At 43.1% G+C, this 15,655-nt stretch overlaps 1 protein-coding gene across 1 annotated transcript in view; it reads left to right on the top strand.

Moving 5' to 3' along the window:
* The first annotated feature begins 507 nt into the window (after positions 1-507).
* The window catches only part of DZIP1 (DAZ interacting zinc finger protein 1), a 55,698-nt gene continuing 40,550 nt past the window's right edge, over positions 508-15,655 (top strand). The window contains exons 1-5 of the mRNA XM_069467088.1: positions 508-653; positions 811-1,365; positions 6,833-6,917; positions 9,676-9,800; positions 14,423-14,584. Of these exons, the coding sequence (XP_069323189.1) occupies positions 651-653; positions 811-1,365; positions 6,833-6,917; positions 9,676-9,800; positions 14,423-14,584 (930 nt within the window). The 5' untranslated portion in view covers positions 508-650. The remainder of the gene's footprint in view (positions 654-810; positions 1,366-6,832; positions 6,918-9,675; positions 9,801-14,422; positions 14,585-15,655) is intronic.

The raw sequence follows: 15,655 nt of genomic DNA on the forward strand, positions 1-15,655 counted from the left end.
TTTTAAGTGTACACTTCGATGAATTTTGACAAACGTATATACCCGGGTAATCAACATCACAATCAAAATGTAGAACATTTCTGTTACCCCAGAAGTTTCCTCATGCCCTTTTGCAGCCAGTCCCCCTCCACCCATTTAATTTTATATGGCTTTATTGCTTGACGTTATATGTTCTCTTCGTTCTCGAAGTTGTGTGTAAAAGATGAGGGTGAATAGATATTTCTAATTTCAAACCCTAGGGGCATGGAAAGGAGTAAATGTAAGCATAGGATGGCAGCTAGGACCAAAAGCTCCCAAGGATGTGGCTCCCTTAGGGACATAGAGTGGCCCTCCCCAAAGGCCAGGGAGGGTGGTGCCCTCTCCGGGTGGGCGGATGTGCCCACTCGGGCTCGTCCATGAGGTCTTCTCTGTTCCCGCAGGGCCCTGGGCGCACGCTGACCGCGCCGCGCGCCCTTTACTCAGTCCGGACCAGGGCGCTGCCATAGCAACGGCCTGGACGCCCAGACCTTAGGCCGCCGCCGCCGCCGGGGACCCGGCCTTCTCCAGCCCGAGGCGAGTGGCGGCGGCGGCCTGCGAGGCGGCCCCAGCCGGGTAGACGAGACCGCCCCGCACCTCGGGTGCAAGCAGAGGCGGCGGATTGGCTTACAAGCATGGTAAGAGGCGGGAGGTCGGGGGTGCCCTGCGGGGATGCCGGGCTGCGGACCACGGACCCAGGCCCGACGACCCGGGCCGGGACGGGACGCCCACCTCCCCACCCCGCCTGCCTCCCATCCCACCCCCGCCTCCCGCCGTGCTGTCTTTCTCCCGCAGCCCTTCCGGAAGCACGTCTACTACCCGCTCGCCGGCTGCCCGGAGGGGCCCGACGCCCCGGTGGCCGCCGCGAGCGCTGCTGCCATGGCCTGTGTCCCCCCCGGCGCGGCTTCGGGCCCCATGCCCTTCTTCCAGTTCCGGCCGCGGCTGGAGAGCGTGGACTGGCGGCGGCTGAGCGCCATCGACGTGGACAAGGTGGCGGGGGCCGTGGACGTGCTGACGCTGCAGGAGAACATCATGAACATCACCTTCTGCAAGCTGGAGGACGAGAAGTGCCCGCACTGCCAGTCTGGGGTGGACCCGGTGCTGCTGAAGCTCATCCGCCTGGCGCAGCTCACCATCGAGTACCTGCTGCACTCGCAGGAGTTCCTCACCTCGCAGCTGCGCACCCTGGAGGAGCGGCTGCGCCTGAGCCACTGCGACGGCGAGCAGAGCCAGAAGCTGATCACCAAGCAGGCCGGGGAGATCAAGCTGCTCAAGGAAGAGTGCAAACGCAGGAAGAAGATGATCTCCACCCAGCAGCTGATGATTGAGGCCAAAGCCAGCTATTACCAGGTGGGGCACTGCGCTGTGAGCATATTCATATCCAGTAAGCAACACAGTTCCCTTTCCTATATCACCACTCTTAAAGATTTGTACTGGATATCAGAAGACACAGCCTATTTAAGCAAGAACAGTCATTTTAACCAACAAATGACATGGTTCAATACCTTCTGCAGACAACCAGGGGATTAATAATTAAACAACTAACGTTGTCAGCAGTTTTATTGAAGTCCTTTAAGTACTGATTGTTCAAACCATTTCCTCCTCCCAATCGATGTCATGAAAAATCAACCATGCACAAATTGCTGTTGAGGTCAGCCCCAAACGATCTGGAATATTTAAATTTGTGGGTTTTTTCTCGTTTTTTTAAAATTTTGAAGTATTTTCAAAGTGACAGAGAAGTTACCAGACAAGTACAAATAACTTTCATATACCTTTAACTCAGATTCACCAATTATTAACATTTGCCACATTTTCTCTATCTCTACATACATATTGTTACTTTTTAACCATTTCACAGTGAGTTGAAGCTTCCTACATATTTTGATATGTATCTTTCCTAAGAACGAGAACATCCACTTACATAACAACAGTATTTTAAAGAATGAGACATTTTTGTTTCTCTGGTCTTAATATCCAACTGTTACGGATTAGACATTGAGTCCAAGATAAATATTGCAATTTTTTAGTAAAACAGAAACCAAAGCATGTCCTTTTTATCGATTAGTTGGAGGACGTGTAAAAGGTATAAACAATGTTTAATAAAGATATCGAAGTAAGCAACAGATTGGCAAGGTTAATTTCATACCCATACTTTCTAGTCATTTTGGCTAACTATGGTTTAAAAGACCTCATTGGATTTAGGACTATTGGGGCAGAAGCATGCCTGAATGTTGGAGAACTGGGTTTAGGGCAGAGAAAATGCTGTAACTAGCCAGAGTGCTGAGAGAAGTGTACTGAAGATAGGTGAACAGTTGGGAAAGAACAGTGTTTAGAAAGACTAGTGTTTGGCCTTGGATAGACAACCCTGAGGTATAATCTTCAAATGATATTTGACATCACTAATTGCCTACTTGTTTTGTAAATGCAATTTAAAAATTAAATATTTATAAATAGTTCTAAGATGGCTTTTTTCTTGTACAGTGAATAGAATGGATTCTATGTAAACATTTTTAAACAGTGTATTATACTCTAGCTTTGGTAGTCATCTAGTGAAAGGTTAAAATCTCTAACAGAAATTTTGTGTTTGTAAATTTTTTTGTTCCTTTGGTTACCATAGAAATAGCTGTTAGTAAGTAAAGATTTTGAAATGTGAATGATATGTAAGGACAAAGAGGTAACGACTCAACTTTATCAAATGAGTGACACTTGCCAACTCCTGACAACTCCACAGACTCTAAATGATAGTGTTGACTGTGGTGTACTCAGTTGTGACCTCAGAGGTAGATGTGACTAGACCACCTTTTCCTACTTAATGTAGTACAGGTACACTCTGTTCTCTGTTAAGTGGCTTGTCATTATGTTTTTATTGAGTCTGTGAGCAGTGAGTGCTTAAAGGTAACGATTCCAGAGTTTGACTGCCTGTATTTGAATCCCAGCTGTCCACTGAGCAAGGCATTTAACTTCTAAACTTCAGTTTCCTTATCTGGAAAATGGGGACATTAGTAGTAGCTACCTATTAGGGTTGCTCTCAGAACTCCATTAGATCTGCTGTCCCCAGCTCACTGGAGCTCCCTGCCCCAGTGCGAAAATTGCCTTCCATGAAACAGGAACTGGGCTGTACAGCAGGAGGTGAGCAGTGTTTGAGGCAAGCAAGCTAAGCTTCATCTGTTATCTGTATTTACAGCTGCTCCCCATGGCTGGCATCACCGCCTGAGCTCTGCACCCCGCCCCCAAACCTTGTCCATGGAAAAATTGTCTTCCATGAAACCAGTCCCTGGTGCCACATAGGTTGGGGACTGCTGCTTTAGGTGATACACGAGAAGCATGGGATGTGGTTGTTGGCTTCTGCAGTGGCCTCCCAGTAGTGAGCTGTGACTACCTGTGATCTCTTTGTGAATCTCAGACCTTTTTTAGGAGCCCACTGAATAATGGGGAGTATAGAAAAGAAGGCCATAGGCCACAGTACAGCTGCTGTAGGAATTAGTGATTCAGGGATAAGTGGCCAAAGACTACTGCTAATGGCATGTAAGCTGGTGGGTTCCATGATGTTATAATCATTGTAACTCCAGGTTTGTATGGTGGGGATGTTTGGTCTGTGATAAAATTTATGGAAAGACAATTGATTTTGTTTAAATAGTTATTTAACTTTAAGATGCAGTCATGAATTTATGTTTAATAGAGACCTCCCAACAGCTAGGGGATGTCTGATGGCCATGTACAAAGGCCAGTGTGTACCAATGATCTTACTATAAATTATTTTTAAAAATTTCAAAATTTCAATATACCAGCACTGTACTTGCCAGTGGGTTATAACAGGACTTAGACTCATTCTAAGAAGACCTTGTGTTTACATAGCTGGAATAATCAGATTCCTCTTCATGCCTCAGCAACACAAGCAGATTTTGGCAGATTTTAGTCAGTAAATTTCTGTTCCTAGTTCCAATTATTCAGCTATTTGAGTTGAAGACAAATATTGGGGAGTAGAAAAAGCATGTATTTTGCAATCAGAGGGACATAGGTTAAAATATACTACTAACAATACTGTAACTTAATGTTTCTGAGCTTTGACTTCCTCGTGGGTAAAGTGGTTGCTGTGGAAATTAAATAAGATAAGGATGTGACAGGATCTGTCTCAATAGACACAATGGAAATGTCAGTTTCTTTATCCTCCATGCCCAGCAGTTGGCTTAGAGAGGTCTCAAAAAACATCTGGAAGAATAAAGAGTTTCCATCCTAATTAGGTTTGGTAAAGGAATCCTGGGTTCTCATGTTAATTTCTTTACACTAAATGTTTTTCATAATTCAACATATTCTATCCTTGGGATTATTAAAGAAAGAGCATCAGATTCCTTTCTGTTTGAATGGTTAATAGAATGATCGCTTTTCTTAATTTATAATGTTCCTTTTTTTCCTTTTCTAACATGCTTTAAGGGATACTCCTTCCAAATACAAGTTTGTATCATTCATCTGCATATCAAATTCATATATATTGATGTATACACACACATATATTTATCATGTATACCTATATATACATAACTATTTTTTAAGAAAATTCAAACAGTTTTAGAGAATAAAATTTTTTTTTTTTTTGAGACGGAGTCTCTGTTGCCCAGGCTAGCATACAGTGGTGTCATCATAGCTCACTACAACCTCAAACTCCTGGCCTCAAGCAGCCCTCCTCCTTTGGTCTCCCAGAGTGCCAAGATTATTGGCTTGAGCCACCTTACCCCGCCCCAACAGTACCTCTTTTATTCCTCGCTTTTTCTGATTTATTTCTTCTGCGATGATGTTTTGGCTCTTGTTTTGTTTTTTGTATTTTATCTTTCTTTTTTCACCTCATTCCGGTTTTTAAGAAACCGTCTTGTTTTTATGGAATGCATGCTCCCCTTGTGTTCTGTGGTGTGAACGAAGAGATTGTGAACAACTTTTTTGTTCCTTCCTTGATTTATAGGCCCCCCCACCTTCAGTAATTTTTATCTTTGGATGCTGTTTTCCCCCTGCCTCTTTCTTCCTTTCTTTCTCTCCTCTCTTCCTTCTTTCCTTCTTCCCTCCCGCTTCCCCCCCACCATGGGATGGTGTGTTTACACTATCTCTGTTGTCACTGTGCCATCTCTCTCATCTTACTCATGCTTGGGCAGCCCTGCTGATAGAGTGGCAGTATTACAGCTTGAAGGCTGGATATGCCACGTTCCTCTTTGCTGTAGCCTGAGGGAATTGGAGGTTGCAAAGGGTGGGTATCAGATGGAACAACTTGTTGGAGCCCCCTCTGGTCACATGGGAACACTGGGGTGGGTCCGGGGAGTGAGGGAGGCAAGGTGTCCTCCTCCTTTCCTTTCTGCACTGCTTCGCACAGCCCCGGAGCCCGTATTTACGTCAGAGTCAGTGCGGGCAGTCCCTGAAGTCCTGTGCGTGAACCAGAGCAGTTACCATGAGCAGAAGAGATGCTTTAAGGTTCTCTGAAATGCAGTTGCTGAGAAATATGCCAGAATGTTGGTTTTAGAAACCAAAGACCGAAGTCTGGATGCACTTAGACTGATTAGGAGTAAGGCAGGACAGTGAACAGAAGAACATGTTAAATGATATAACAGAGATGAAAATAGCAAAATCCAGACTGACAGAAACTCTGCAGGACAAGCATTGGTCCCGTCAGCAAAGGGATAGCAAGGAAAAAAGAGGTGCAGGGGAAACCTATAGACTAGCAGAGAGTTAAGAGACATAACAACCAGTTGCAGGAGTTGGGCCCTATTTAGATCCTGTTCCAAAACAAACTGAAAGTTTTTCCTAAGATGATATGTGAAATATTAAGGAAAGATAAACAAATGGTTGAGTATTATTGATAGTAAGGATTTAGTTTTCACATTTTAGATTGTGGAATAATGGTATTACGATTGTGTTGAAAGAAAGTCCTTTGAGAGATCTATTCTGAAATATTTACAAGTGGGATTTACTTCAGTAATCCAGGGGTGAGGCTATAGATGAAACAAATGGAATTTTTGCCTAAAATTCGAATCAATGTTAACATGGAAAAATAGAGATGTTGGTGGAATGGATTTTTTTTTTGTCCTCAGAAAATCCATTTTAGTGGGCCATATATATCCAAGCATTTTTTGCAGTCATGTATTAATGCTGTGCTCTGGGGATAAAGCCATGGGTAGGATAGGCAGAGGCCATGCCCTCAGGAAGCTACGTTCTAGAGTCTGGAGGGATTGGATAGGAAACAGTAAACCAATGAGATAAATAAATGTGAAAATATTAGCTGGTGAGATGTACACTGATGAAAATAAGACAGTGTGACTGGCGGGAGGATCTTCAGGGAAGACTTGTTGAGGACGTATGGTCATCCCCAGTAAGAAAGGTCCTCCATGAACGACATCTTGAATGTCAGGAAGGCGCCAGCCACGGGAGGGTCTAGGCAAGGTCAGCCAGGGGGAACAGCAAATGCAAAGGCTCTGAGGTTGGCATGCTTGAGGGACAGAAAGTAGGCTAGCATGGCCGGAGTGTCATGAACAAGTTGTTGGTGATAGGGTGGGAGCCACCAGTCCAGCAGGAACAGCGTCAGGGCTTCCAGAACACACCAAAAGGGCTACTTTAACTGTCAGGAGATGGTCTTTACTGCCTTGTGTTCAGCTTCGGAAGAATGCCCTGGTTTTATATTTCTCTTTTTAGTCATGCTCTCAAGCATCTCTTGCCAGGATGGTGTATTTGGGGGAGAAAGCCCTAAAGAGGTAGTACTTCAGGTACCTGAATTTTAACTGCAATTCGGTGGGAAGATGCTTGTTACAGACACTTGGATCTGTTGCTGTCTCCTTTTCAGTGCCATTTCTGTGACAAGGCCTTTATGAACCAAGCTTTTCTACAAAGCCACATTCAGCGCCGCCATCCTGAAGATTCTCACCTTGGTAAGTAATCGGCTCTGTTTCAGAGTTATTCTCTTTCTACTCCCTTTTTCTTTTTGCAATGAGACATGGTCCAATGCATTTCTCGATCCTTTGAAAAGAAAGCATCATAATCCTTGTTCATTCAGTAAGTGAATATCAAGCCCCTACTATGTCTATGCAGGGCACTGGCTGCTGGAGATACAGCCACAAGCACAACCGGAGTCCTGTTCTCCCAAGTCTTGTATTCTAAAAGGGGGACCAAGGAGACACATTTAACCAAACGAGTCATTCTTCTCAATGGCGGCAAGTGTGATGAAGATCGTAACGCAGGAGAATAGGGTGGAGAGTGACTCTGGGTGGTCAGCGAAGGCCTCGCCAAGGAGGCAATATGTATTCTGAGACCAGGAATGAGGAGGAGGTTCCAGCCTGGTGAAACCTGGGAAAAGAGTGTCCCAGGCCAAGGGATCACCAGTTGTAAGGGTTGTGAGGGGCAGCGGGGCTGCGTGTTTGCGGAACAGCGGGAGGCTGGTGCAGGCGCGTGAGCAAGGCCATGGTGTGTGGTGAGGCTAGAGAGGTGGGACCTGCTCACAGAGGCTGTGAGGACCCTGGGCTGAAATGTGGATGGCATGGGGAACCCTTGGAGGATTTTAGGTAGGGGGGGACATGATCTAATCTGGACCTTAAAATGACCCCGCTAGCTGCGGGTGGACACTAGACTGTAGGGCGACAGTGGAAACAGGAGGAGGAGTGAGGAGGCTACAGCCACGACCAGGTGAGAGGGTTGGTAGCTGCAACTCGGGTGCTGCGGAGCAGGTGGGAGGTGAAGATGGAAAGGATGCATGTGGGCCCAGAGCCCATGGAGGTGTGACTCAGCGTGACAGCAGAAGAGAAGCACAGGCAATCCTGGGTTTCTGTCCTCCGTGTTTGGGTGCATGGCAGTGATGTCTCCTGCGGTGGGAAGCAGTTTGAAGGAGGAAGGAGAATGCAGAATTTGTGTTGGCCGTGGGTATGCCGACATCACACATACAATAGACATGCAAGTGCGGGTGCTGGCAGGCTGCAGCTTGAGGTGGTGACCTGGGCTGGAGATCAAAATCCAGGGCACATTCGGCTAGAGCTGGGCTGGCCGAAATCACCTCGACAGACAAGAGAAGATGGTGAGGCCAGCCCCGAGGCTCTTTCAACGCTAGGAGCTCAGGAAGAGCAGCGGCGGAGACTGAGACGTAGCCTCTGTCAAGGCAGGAGGGAAAGCTGGGGAGTGTGTTGTCATGGAAACCCAGGAAAAAGTATTTTAAGAAGGGGGCAGTGGTCAGTTGTATCGAATGTTCCTGCAGCACAGAGTAAGGTGAAGACTGAGACTGCTGTCAAGACAGTTGTTGGTGACCTTGACACAGCAGCTTCAGTGCACTGCAGGGGACAAAAGCCGGATTTTAGTGAGCTGAGCTGAGAACCGTGAGGGAGTGGTTCTATCCAGATGTTGATTTCAGTGACGTTTGCTGGGAAGGAGGGCAGAGACATGAGGCATCATCTGGACATCTTCTGGGACCAAGGGAAAATTTTCGTTTTGTTGGATGTGGGAGATACTAAGATGTGTTTGGGTGCTGAGGGGAGCCAGAATCTAGAGGTGGAAACAAAGATAGAAGAGAGGGGAGGGGCCTGGTGGCTTACTATTTAAATGTTCTCAAAAGCAAAGAATGCAAGGTCTGTTTCTCCACCAGCAGTTGAAAGCTTTCTGCAGATTGCTGCAGTAACCCACAGAATTTCTCATTCCGATCTTAAATGTTGGCAATATCTAGACATGTGTACTTGGCTTGTTACTTAGTACCTGTGTTCCCTTCCTGCCCATTTCAGGTAAAGAGATTTATTTAGGGAATAGCTAAGCTTTGTAGAAACAAAATAAACAGGATAAAATCCCATTTATAAGCCTTGGACCACTGATAAAATTGAGCAATATATTGGCAAAGTTGGAAAGATGAAATATTTTAATTAATCTATCATTCTTCAGCGTGAAACTGACCTTCTTTCTCTTCTGTTTCAGTATCTTACTCTATCTCATACTCATTCCAGAAGGGGTTTCAGACTCTGAAATGAGTATTATTTCTTCAGGTCATCTCTGAGATTCTGACTTTCTACTTTGGTTTCCATACCTTTCATGTCTGCACTCACAGACACATGTATATCCATTCAGTCATGTGTACATCTGCATGTAAGTACATGTACATAAGTATTCTTCCCTTCACTTGTTGCTTCCGTTTACAACTTTTCAGTCCCTTGCTTTTGCCCCAGTTGATAGGGCATGGCCCGAGTTTGCATTTCGAATGCCAGTGCCAGCCCTCTGCTTGTATCAGCCCTAATGGGGTCCTTAGGAAAGGTCGGTGGGAGCCGGAAGGATGGTGCCCATAGAGACATGAGCATGGTGGTCCCTGCAGTGGAAGCCATTGCCTCCCTCCTCTGATGGAGACAGGCATCTCTAAGAGCTCAGGGTGCTGCTCGGTCACCATTATTGCTCCCTGAACAGGGCTCTCACACCGTCCCTCTAGGATAATCCAACCTCAACATAGCGGCTAAAAGAATCTACTAAAAATAATTGTGCTCCAAAATAAACGAAGCACTCCAAATAAACACTAAAGAGCAAAAATTGGCTCAGGTGGCATGAAACAAGTAATAATATCCCAAGTAAGAGCAGTTTCCTTTGTCCTGTCAATAGGCTGGTACCCCATAAGCTTTCAGATACTTTTCCTAAGAGTCAGTGTGTTAATGAGATTTTCTGTTCCAACAGAGTATAGGAAAAAGGCACAGACGGATAAGCTCCAGGGTGAGATCGACATGTTGAAGGAGCAGCTGCAGCTCACCCAGTCTCAGTTAGAGGCCGCACAGCACTCCCACGCAGTCAAACTGTCTAAGGTACGAGAAAGAATTTGGAAACAGTGGTGTTTTCGTTACAATGGACTGTATGTAATTCAGTTGTGCCACAGACTCTAATCAACGGATGACACGTAGGAGTTTGTGCAAGTCCATAAAATGTGATTGTGTTTTCTATTGCCTGTCTACTCTTTAGTATCTCACTACAAGGCACATCACTGGAAATATAGTTCTCTAATCTTTGAAGGTTTTTTTAAATTGAGGTGAACTTTTCATAACGTACAATTAGCTTTTTTTCCCCTTTTGCTTAAAGTAATCTATATCTGTTTTCTTACATTATATTTCCATGAGTCAGAAGTCTGACCCGCTTCACACTGGGCTAAAATCAAGGTGTCAGGAGGGCCATGTTCCTTCCTGGAGGCCATAGGAGAGAATATTTCCTGTTCATTTAGTTGTTGGCAGAATTCAGCTCTTCGCAGGTGTAGGACCGAGGTCCACAGCTTCATGCTGGCTGGCTGCTGAGAGTGCTCCTGGGTGCCTCGTAAGGCTGCCCACGCTCCTGGGCTCTGGGGCCTCCTCCTCCATATTCAAAGCCACCAACAGTAGGTCGAGTCCTTCTCACCCATCAGATCTATTGCCTGTTTTCTTCCTTCTCATCTGTTTGACCTATGTGTCAGCCCCATTGGGTGCTTGGCTGTCTTGCTCAGAGTTACTCAGGGGTAACCAAGGACGGTAGGAGGAAAGAGGGCCACACTGCGTTAGTTCTGACTGCTCTGGGTCATTGGTCAGTCCAGCAGGATTGGCCTCAATGCACTTAATGCAAAGTCTGAGGCCATCAAAGAGCATTTCTTTCCTTGTCCCTGTTGAAGTGACAGTATGCTCAGTTCTTCCTTGTTTCCCCCATGGGGACAGGAAGTATAACTTTCTAAGGGAAACAGCAGGTCATTTCACAGAATAAGTGACAGAGCCCGCTGTCTTCCACATGGCGCCTCTCTCTCTCTCTCTCTCTCTGTTTTAAATTGTGGTAAAACACATATAACATAAAACCATCTTAGCCTTTTTTAAGTATACAGTTCAGTAGTGTTAAGTGTATTCACATTGTTGTGCAACCAATCTCTGGAACATTTTTATATTGCAAAACTGAAACCATATCCATTAAACAACAATGCTCCACTATCCCCTCGCCCCCTCCTCCCAGCCCCTGGCAGCCACCATTCTACTCTCTGTCTCTGATTTTGACCACTCTAGATACCATATATGAATGTAATCATACGGCATTTGTCTTTTTGTCACTGGCTTATTTAGCATAATGTCCTCAAGTTTTATCTATGTTGTAGCATATGTCAGGATTTCCTTGCCCTTCAAGGCTGAATAATATTTCATTGTATATGTATAGCACATTTTGTTTATCCATTCATTTGTTGTTGTACACTGGGGTTGCTTCCACTTCTCAGCTCTTGTGAATGATGCTGCTGTGAGCATGGGTATACCACTATCTCTTTGAGACAGTTAACCATTTTACAGTGTACAATTCAGTAGCATTTAGTATATTCACAATATTGTGCAACTACCAACTCTCTAGTTTCAAAATTTTTTTCAGCACCCCAGAAAAATAACCTGTAACCCATTAAGTAATCACTCCCACTCTCCCTCTGGTAACCTCTAATCCTTTTGTCTCTGAAATTGCCTGTTCTGCATGTATCACACACAAAAAAACAATGTGATGTGTGACCTTTCATGTCAGGCTTTTTCACTTGGTGTAATGTTTTTGAGGTTCATCTAAGTTGTAGCATGTATCAGTACTTTGTTCTGTCTTACTGCTGAATAATAGTCCATTGTGTATATGTAGACACCATATTTTGTTTATCCAGCCACCTGCTGGTAGATATTAGGTTTGTTTCTACCCCTTGGCTGTGATGAATAATGCTGCTATAAACATTTGTTTGGAAGTTTCTATGTGGACATTTTTCTTGAGTGTATACCTAGGAGTGGAATTGCTGGATCATACCGTAATCCTATGTTTAACTTCTTGAAGAACCACCAAACTGTTTTCCACATTAGCCACACTATTTTATGTTTCTACCAGTAGTGTTCATATTTCTTCACATTTTCATTAACACTTGTTATGCTTTTTTGTTTTCTTAAAGCCATCCTAGTGGGTGCGAAATGGTATCTCAGTGGAGTTTTGATTTGAACTTCCTTAATAACCAGTGATGTTAAACATCTCTTCATGTGCTGTTGCTCATTTCTGTATCTTTCTTTGCTAATATTTTCATTTATTTATTTATTTTTTAATTTCAAAATATTAATGGGTTACAAATGTTTCTGTTGCACAGATACCTTGTATAATGCTTAAGTAAGGGCTTTTAGGGTGCCCATTAGCACATCATTTCTGTATCTTATTTGGAGAAATGTATATTCAAGTCGTTTCCCCATTTTTTAATTGGGTTGTTTGGTTTTTTTGTTCTTGAGTTGTAAAAGTTCTTTATATACTCTGATAGTTTCATAGCTTTTGCTCTTATATTTAGGTCGTTGATCCATTTTGAGTTAATTTTTGCATATAGAAGGAGGTGGCTAGTGGTCCAACTTTATTCTTTCGCATATGGTTATCCAGTTTTCCCAGCACCATTTATTGAAGACACTAATTTTTCCCCATTGAATGTTCTAGGCATCCTTGTTGAAAATCCGTTGGCACAGATGTTTGGGTTTATTTCTGGACTCTATTCCATTCCATTGGTCTTTATGTCTATCCTTATGCCAATACCACATTATTTTGATTACTGTGGCTTTTTGGTAGTCTTTGAAATTGAGAAGTGTGTGTCTTCCAACTTTATTCTTTTTCAACACTGTTTTGCTTATTTGGGGCCCCTTGCAGTTCTGTGTGATTTGGAGGACTGGCTTTTCCATTTCTGCAAAGAAGGCTATTGGAATAGGATTATATTGAATCTGTTGATTGCTTGGGAGAGTAATGCCATTTTAACAATATTAACTCTTCCAATACATAAATATGGGATATCTTTCCATTTATTTGGGTGTTCTTTAGTTTTTACAACAATGTTTTATAGTTTTCAGTATACAAGTCTTTCACCCTTTAGGTTAAATTTATTCCTAGGTATTTTAATCTTTTGGATGCTATTGTAAATGGAATTGTTTTCCTCATTTCCTTTTTGGATTGATCATTGCTGGTATAGGGAAACAACTAGTTTTTTCATGTTGAGCTTGTACTCTGCAATTTTGCTGAATGTTTATCACTTCACAATTTTATGTAGGTTTTTTCTATGTGAGTTTCTTTAAATGTTTGATAAAATTCACCAGTAAAGTCAATAGGTCCTGGACTTTTCTATCTTGGAAGGTTTGAGATTACTGAGTATAACTCTTCACTTCTTGAGCATCTGTTGAGATTTTCTTTTTCTTCTTGAGTCAGCTTTGGTAATTTTTGTGTTTCTAGAAAGTTGTCCATTTTGCCTGGATTATCTAATTTGTTGTACAAGTTCATCGTATTCTCTTGCAATCATTTTAATTTCTCCAAGGTCAATAGTAATGTCCTTACTTTCATTTCTTAGAGTAGCTAAAGGTTTGTCAATTTTGTTGATCTTTGCAAAGATCCAACTTTTGGTTGGTTTCATTGATTCCCTCTTTTGCTTTTCTGTTTTCTATTTTATCTTTGCTCTAATCTTATTTCCTTCCTTCTGCTGTATAGAGTATAAAGAGTATAAAGTTAGGTTGTTGATTTAAGATCTGTCTTCTTTTTATATATAGGCTTTTATAGCTATAAATTTCCCTGTGAGCACTGATTTTGCTGCATCCCACAAGTTTTGGTATACTGTATTTTCGTTTTCATTCTTCTGAAAGGACTTTCTAATTTCCTTAGTGAGATTTTCTTCGACCCATTGGTTGTTTAAGAATGTGTTGTTTAATTTCCATGTATTTGCTAGTTTTCCAGTTTTCCTTCTGTTATTGATTTCTGGCTTTATTCTATTGTGATCAGAGAAAATTTCTTGCATGATTTTAATTTTTTTTATTTTGAGAAACACTTTATGGACTAACATTTGGTCTCTCCTGGTGAGTGTTGCACATGCATTTAAGAAGAATTTATATTCTGACATTTTTGGGTGTAGTGTTCTATGTATGTCTGTTAGGCATAGTCAGTTTATAGTGTTGTTCAAGTCCTTGATTTAGATTAACAAAACCCTGTCATTGAGAAATCAAGTGCTGAGCAACTAGACCTTGAATCTAGCACCTATAAATCTGAATTTGTATTTTCTGGGGGTGGGATGGTGTTACTCTATCCAAATTGATACACTGCCGGGAAGGATTCTGCTACTTGCTCAGTAGACTTTTTCTTTTAAAGTATATTTACATTTTACATATTAATGTCTGACTTCTATACAAGTTCACAGAACACAGAAAGCTGGAGACCTTGGCCTCTGCATTTGTTGGTATTTTAAGTGATATAAGGACAGGAGGATGATGTGTGCTGCCTTTAGTTTAGAAAAATCATTGTGTACAGATCTGCCATTATAGGACGTGTTATTACAAGCCTAACTCAAATAAGCAATACTGGCCAACACATTGGAGATGAGCCTATGACCATTTATTTTAAATATTGCATATTTGGCTCCTCATACCAGAACGTTTAAAGCCATGTGTTAAAATTATTTCAGGAATATGAAATGCAAAAAACAAAAGAGCAAGACTTTCTGAAGTTATTTGATAGATGGAAAGAAGAAGAAAAGGAGAAACTGGTTGATGAAATGGAAAAAGTCAAGGAGATGTTTATGAAGGAGTTTAAAGAGTTAACTTCCAAGAATTCAGCATTAGAATACGTAAGTATTAAACATAGAAGCTCTCATGGTATTGGTTGCCTTGAAAGGTGGTGTTAGGTAGGTAGGTATTGTGGCCAGAGGATTCAGGAGTTATTTTAGCGAGCCCTGGTGCAGACATCCTCCTCCCTGAGAGTCTTGAGGGGGAGCGTGAGGCACACAGGAGACAGAGTGAGTCTGAGATGTTGTTTTGCTAACGGTGGGAGCTTTGACTCAAACCCCAGTACGGAACACTCATGGGGTGCATTTGGTCAGATCATAGAGCAGGGTCCCTCTTTTCTCATCTGGTTAGGTTAGCCTTGAACCCTAAACCCGTCCTTGAGTTTTGGAACTTCCCACTGTCTTGTGGGAGATGGAAGCTTATCCAGAGAGACAGAGCTAGAACTTTAGCCTGTCCTCTCCTCACCCAGGCCTGGCCGTTGAGGAGGAAGCCGGATATGGCTAAATGAGCCCCTCTCCCTGTGAGAACAGCCCTGGTCCACACTGCCCTGGTCACATGCACAGATGATACCTGAGCTCCTTCCTCAGAAAGTGGCCAGTGTCCTCCCGCTAAGGATTCCGAGCTCTCCTGCAGGTTTGATCTGAGTCCTCTGTGGGGAAAATGAAGGGAGCTGAGCGAAGGTCCTTGAGCTCCCTCTAGTGGCCAACAAGTTCTATAACTAAAATAGAGGGATATTTTTGGAATTCTGCTAAGGTCCTTCTCTAAAACTCTTTAAACTCCATCATGGGGATGGGCGAACTATGGCCCATGGACCAAATCTGTCACACCACGTGTTTTCGTATGGCCTGAGAGCTAAGAATGGTTTTTACGTATTTAAATGGTTGGAGAAAACAAAGACTATTAAGTGACTCGTGAAAATGACATGAAATTCACATTTCAGTGTCCATAAGTGAAGTTTTACTGAGATACACCTGTGCGCATTCATTCACACTCTGTCTGGTGTGCTTTTGTGCTGGAGCAGTAGTGTTGAATGTTTTGTTTGAGACCTTGTGTCATAAATCTATATGATTTATGACTGTCAATGTTGACCTTGATCACCTGGCTGAGGTAGCGTTTGTCAGGTTTCTCCACTG

The sequence above is a fragment of the Eulemur rufifrons genome, chromosome 4, assembly GCF_041146395.1.
Source record: "Eulemur rufifrons isolate Redbay chromosome 4, OSU_ERuf_1, whole genome shotgun sequence".
Lineage (NCBI taxonomy): Eukaryota > Metazoa > Chordata > Mammalia > Primates > Lemuridae > Eulemur > Eulemur rufifrons.